We start from the raw sequence: 6433 nt of genomic DNA, 5'->3' as shown, positions 1-6433 counted from the left end.
CATCAACCCGCAAAAACAAATTTATATCAGTTTGAAGCATATGGAAGCCAATCCCTAATGGTATTTTAACATATATAACCTATGGTCCAGAAAGATTCTCACAACATAGAATACTCTTACCTAGAATGTGATCAAGAGTTATTAGATTGATTATGTTAATGAAAGTAGAAATTAATGGAACATAATGTAGATGACAATTGTTTCAAGGTCTGCTTAGTGTGCTTATCGGTTCTTTTTGTTGCTTAAATTTAAAGTATAGTGTGAATTTAAGCATTAAAAAAACATTACGCATACCTTGACATAATGGTGATATAGGATGAATTATGTACCATTTTTGGTTTGTATGAATCAGCTAGACCACTGATGGATGCATAACTGAAAATATATAATGAAGTAGAGCATTATAAAAGAACTTATTAAAGTCTAAGAGAGTAAAAAACAATTGAGTCGTTTTAGAAATGAAAAAATCTAACACAATAAGAGATTATAAATGGAATAATTATAGAAAGTGTTGAATTTTTTACTGTTTCCTCATATATATAAACGCAATGCAAACTGAGAACTGCAACAGTGAAAAAGTAAAGAAGGATTGGGAATAATTATGAGTACATATTGTTTTCCTTATCGTGTTTACGTTTCTAACCAAGACAAACAACATAAAAAGCTATCTGAAAGAAAAACGAGCATGAAAATACCTCTTTTTCAATCAGTTTGGTGAAGAAACGTTCGGCCTGAACTGCAAGAGATGTCGCCACGGTTGTCGCGCCACACCAGAACACCGCCTTTGATGTCGAGGAGGAACAGCGCAGAGGCCGCCCCTGCCATCAATTATCCGCAGCCAGGTAGATCTGTGTTGATTGATTCCGAATTAAGATCAGATCTGTGTTGATTGATTCCGAATTAAGATCTAGTTCTTGATTCCGAATTAAGATCCGGTTTCTGGTCGATCGAGAAAGAGCCTGAGGTGAAAATGAAGCCGATAGTTAGAATCGTCGGCGTTGAAGCTAATCGTCGGCGGTCTTCGACAACTAACATGAGGATCGAGAGAGAGGAAGAAGATTTACCGGGAGTGGGAGGTAAGGAAGTCGACAGGGGAGAATTGTCGATCGAGAGAGAGAGAGAGAGAGAGAGAGAGAGAGAGAGAGAGAGAGAGAGAGAGAGAGACTGATGATTGAGCGTGCGTGAATGAAACGAAGGGGGCTGCTCTCCTAATTACAGGCATAGAAAGCTATGGGGAAGACAAATCGTCCCTATAGTTATCCCCAAAACGATTTATTTCCATGAAGTGATTAAAAAAATATGTTATTTTTAATTTCCGTTATTTGTTAGAGCGATAAGTCGTCGCTACAGGTGTTTCAAGAACGCGCCAAATCCACTTCCTTTCCCGCTTAAAATGCTGAGACGAGAAGTTGTCGCTATAGCTTCAAAAGTCAAAAAAGTTTTCCCTATAGGTAGCCAATAGGGACAACAAATGTCGTCCCTATAGATGCTTATTGTTGTAGTGATACACACACGCGTACGCGTGCGCGCGCGCGCGCACACACACACACACACATATATATATATATATATATATATATATATATATATATATATATATATATATATATATATATATAAAAGCATACCCATACATACATACATATTTCCCCTTATTATCATTATTTTTTATTATTTATGCATTACACGTAGAATGTTTCCCCTTATTGATGTGTTAACCGTAGTTTTTTTTTCATTTGTTTGTGTTAAACACATTCGTTAGTATTATTATATATTTTCATTATTCTATAAATATTGTTATTTTTAGTACTATTAGTATGATTTTTAATTGTTTGTGTCTTAAATATGTAAAAACTTAAACAAAAAAATATGTTTTAATACTCGAATAATGGAAAATAATACTAAGCAGAGTAGTAATAATAATAATAATAATAATAATAATAATAATGAAAATTATGAACATGTTGGTATTTCGTGGCTATTCTGTGGCTAATCTCCTCCGTCGCTATTTTGTAGCTAATTACTGACGAAATACTTATGGATTTACTTTTGTCGTTATTTTGTAGCTAATTACCAACGAAATACCTACAGATTTACTTTCCTCGCTATTGTCTGTCTATTGCATTATAATTTTGTTACTAAATTAGAACATCCAATTCCGTAAACATTCTGTAGGTGTTCCGTAAATAATTATCTATGCAAATTTTTCGTAGGCAAAAACTAGGTTTTCTAGTAGTGTAAAATGGTGAGGCCGCTCCTATTGATCCATATAACTCGTTATAGAAATTTTGAAATCAATAACTTATATATGAATCATGTACTATTTAAAAATTTAATAAATTTCTACATGAAAAATATTTCAAAATATAAATTCAAGGATACATTATTTTTTACATCAAGGAAATATTAATATTAGGCTATTTGCAACAAACAATGCTTCCATACATGTACATCTTAGTTAGAGTGGTTGATTCTTGTACCAATAATAACAAACTTAATTTCTTTTGCATGAATGTATTTCACCTAATCCACCAAAACATTCATGCCGAAAAGGGAAAGAGAAAAGTAGTACTCACCCTAAGGTATGTTAGTTATGTAACAAGCGCTCAAGGGAACCAAAATCGAAATAATAATTTTCTTTTCATTCGTTTATTATTGATAATATATTAAAATGTGAAGATGACGAGGTTCATATGTTTATTTCGATATATTACAAGACGTTTACAAGAAAATAATAATAATAATAATAATAATAAAAACTATGTAATATGTTCATTATGATCTAATTAATTAGTTTTTTCTACTCTATTTGTGAACTCCACTTAAGAGATTTGAACTCTCAACTTCAAGAAGAGAAAACAACATCGGATACCGTTGCGTTACAAACATTTTGGTTAAGGTTTAAATCAACCGGTTAGCTAAAGGCAGATTACGATCTAAATCAATACTTAATTATTATTATACTTTATATATAGTACATCATCTGTACCATATTAATAAAATTTATTGATTGATTCAAATGATACAAGTCGATAAAAGATATTTTCAAAAAATTATCAAATAATATCTTTAACAAAAAGAACCAAGTCTTCGAAGCCAAATTTTTATCACGTGACATTACATTTAATTTTATTATGAACTGATCAAGTAGTTAAGTGAAACGTTCATCACAACCACATTAAACCATTCTAACTTTAATCGTGCATAATTTCATTGTGTGTCGAATGACAAAGTTTGTAGATAGCAAACATAATGAAATTTTGGCTATTATTTCTTTCAAATTATCAAGGCCCAATTAAAATAATTCCTCTGGTGCTTCAAAATTTCATGAAACTTTGGTTTTATGCTATCTTGTTTTTAGTGCATATCACATGAAACATGCAAAATTCACAAAATCATGTTGTATCTTATGAAGTAAATTTAATTTATTTCAGGTACCGATTTTTATATAATGTATCCTACTTTGTTAGTTTGACTAACTTTTACAATTGTGATTCTGTTTAAGCGAATGTATAAACCATTGTGTGGCTTCCCTCGTATGCCATTTTTACAACACAATTTGTATGTATAATCAATAAAAAATAATTAGATATTTATCTGTACGATATAAGTTTTTTTTTCTCAAACTTATTAGCAGTAGTATTATAAAGACTCAAGTCTAACTTGACATATAAAAAGTTAAATAATATTTAATCATTATCTATGCTATCAGAAGCCTTCAACAACTCTTGCTTTTGTATGAAGCATAATTACAACTTTAGTTCACCTGATTTACTAAACAATGCATCAACCTATTTGTTTCTCCCTACAAATACCCAACTTTTCTGTTCATCTTCTTCACCACTTCCAAACACCATTGATAAACCTTTTTGCTACCAACAATGGCAGCCAAGAACACCACCTTCTTCTCGCTTCTTTTCGGTCTCATTTTGTTGGGAGTATCCCATCTCAACCAGATCAATGCACTGAGTTCCAACTACTACGACCAAACATGCCCACAGGCTGAATCAACCATCACAAGTGTGGTGAAGAAAGCTATGTTAAATGATCGAAGGGTTCCTGCTGCACTTCTTAGAATGCACTTCCATGACTGCTTCATCAGAGTGACTACTACTCTTCTTCCACTTCATTTCTCCATATAATCTTTTTTATTTCTTTGTCGTATGTGAAAAAAGATCAATGTACTGTCAAATTATCATAACAGTTTGTTTGATTATTGAATATTTTATCTTGAATTCTGAAGGGATGTGATGGCTCAGTGCTGTTGAATTCAACAGGCAATAATAAAGCGGAAAAGGATGGGCCTCCAAACATATCTTTGCATGCATTTTATGTAATTGACCATGCAAAGAAAGCAGTAGAGGCTCTATGTCCTAAAACTGTCTCTTGTGCTGATATCTTGGCCTTAGCAGCAAGGGATGCAGTCACTCTCGTACGTAATCTTCTTCTTTAATTAACACATTACAGGTTACAAATTTAACATTTAATTGTGCTAAGATTCGGGTTTTTTGTAATTTGAATGTAGTCTGGAGGGCCAACATGGGACGTGCCAAAAGGAAGAAAAGATGGAAGAGTTTCCAAGGCAACTGAAACACGACAGTTACCAGGTCCAACATTCAACATTTCACAGTTGCAACAAAGTTTCGCTCAGAGAGGTCTTTCCATAGATGATTTAGTTGCACTCTCAGGTATTTAACAAAATATTTTATCTAAGAATGTCTATAAACCCGAAAGGTGTTGATTTTAGAGAGTTTTTCTATCTCTAGACTTGCGAAAACAACCCAGCTGAATAAAGGTTATTATCAATGTATTATAGGAGGTCATACTCTCGGGTTCTCTCATTGCTCATCCTTCCAGAACAGGATACACAACTTTGCTGTAAAGCAAAGTGTCGACCCAACACTGCAATCGTCATTTGCAGCCAATTTAAAACGTGTTTGCCCAGCACAAAACACTCCAAAAAATGCAGGTGCAAATCTTGATTCGACACCCACCACTTTCGACAACAGATATTATAAGTTACTTCTACAAGGAAAAAGTATTTTCTCCTCTGATCAGTCGTTGGTTACAATGGCAAACTCCAAAACATTGGTCTCAAAGTTTGCTAGGTCAAAACAAGAGTTCGAGAAAGCATTTGTCAAGTCAATGATCAAGATGAGCAGCATCAATGGTGGCCAAGAGGTTAGGCTCGATTGTAGAGTAGTAAACTAAGTCGGAAGATGACTGCCCACAATTTTATATTGGTTGAATTTGTTTCATTTTATGTTATATTTTTCTTTGCCATACATGTCAATTTAATTTCTTGTGAAATTGTTAGTGGGTTAACTAATTAACCTACCTATTCATAATAGAATTCATAATGTTTCTTTTGTTTTGTGCCCGATATCATCTTGAATATCACTTTAATCTCCCTTCCCTGCCTTCCTTCCCCAATGCATTCCCTGTTTATGAAAACCCTTTCCTTCGTTGTATCACAGTCATATGTTTCGTCATTTATCCGATTTGGTCATTAAAGTTATTTTTTTGCGCAAAAAGACCATTAAACTCATTTTTTACCTGTTAAATACGGGAATTATCCAGATTTTACCCGGTTTCACCGGTTACACTAAGCCTATGTGGCTTTATTGTTATTTTTTTAATAAGTGGCTTTTTCCCCTCCTTAAAACCCTAAATTAAAAAAGCTCCACCCTTTACCCAAGAAGAACAGTATGTCTTCTTCCCGGTTCCCACCACCACAAAAATCAACTGATGATTGTGCTTGCTTCTGCGTCCCGATTGTGCTTCTTCTGCGTTCGTATCCTTTACCCCAAGCAAAACAGAGATCGACATTGCTCTTTTGTCTCCTTCTATCAATCGATCAGAGGTCTCAATCAAAGAAGAACACCCCCTTTTCTTCGTTCCCAATCGATCACAGGTACCCTCATTCATAACGTCTTCTTCACAACTTTTCTGTGTATGTGCGAGAATCCTCAGCAACAAGGAATCAAATTCCCTTTTTCTTCTTCTGGTATCGAAATTTAGAGGTTGATAATGGCAATGGTAACTGGTATGGAGAAAATAAGGATGGTCTGTTGGTGAAGGGTAGGTTGTAATGGAGAGACAAGGATGGTGGCTTTATACACAGGTAAGTGGCAGGGGATTATTTTGTTTGTTTCTCTGAAATCATTTGGTTTTGGACCAATCTTTCTTACACATACAAACACTAAGAACACTTGGTGTTCATCGTGTTCACCAGTGAAAGAAAAGGGGAAGATGAAAGACATGAAGAACTTCTTTCACCGATGATCTATCGATTTAGAGCTTGGATTAGTGGGATGATGAACAGTGTGAGGTTGACGTTGGTGATGTTAGAAGTTTGATGAAAGTGGTGGTGGGAGATTGACAAAACCGGAATTTAGGGCTTGTATTTGTGTATTTGTTCAAGAACACAAAT

At 34.1% G+C, this 6433-nt stretch overlaps 1 protein-coding gene across 1 annotated transcript; it reads left to right on the top strand.

Annotated features, from left to right (window-relative positions):
• Positions 1-3799: 3799 nt before the first annotated feature.
• Positions 3800-5369, top strand: LOC145135523 (peroxidase 64-like). Its single transcript, XM_079069786.1, has 4 exons — positions 3800-4103; positions 4244-4432; positions 4526-4688; positions 4817-5369. The coding sequence occupies exons 1-4, from the start codon at positions 3882-3884 to the stop codon at positions 5209-5211; spliced, it is 969 nt and encodes a 322-aa protein (XP_078925912.1). The 5' UTR covers positions 3800-3881; the 3' UTR covers positions 5212-5369.
• Positions 5370-6433: the final 1064 nt, after the last annotated feature.

Source organism: Lactuca virosa, chromosome 9 (assembly GCF_052849685.1).
Source record: "Lactuca virosa cultivar CGN04683 chromosome 9, Lactuca_virosa_CGN04683_v6, whole genome shotgun sequence".
NCBI lineage: Eukaryota > Viridiplantae > Streptophyta > Magnoliopsida > Asterales > Asteraceae > Lactuca > Lactuca virosa.
This window is presented reverse-complemented; position numbering and strand designations above follow the sequence as displayed.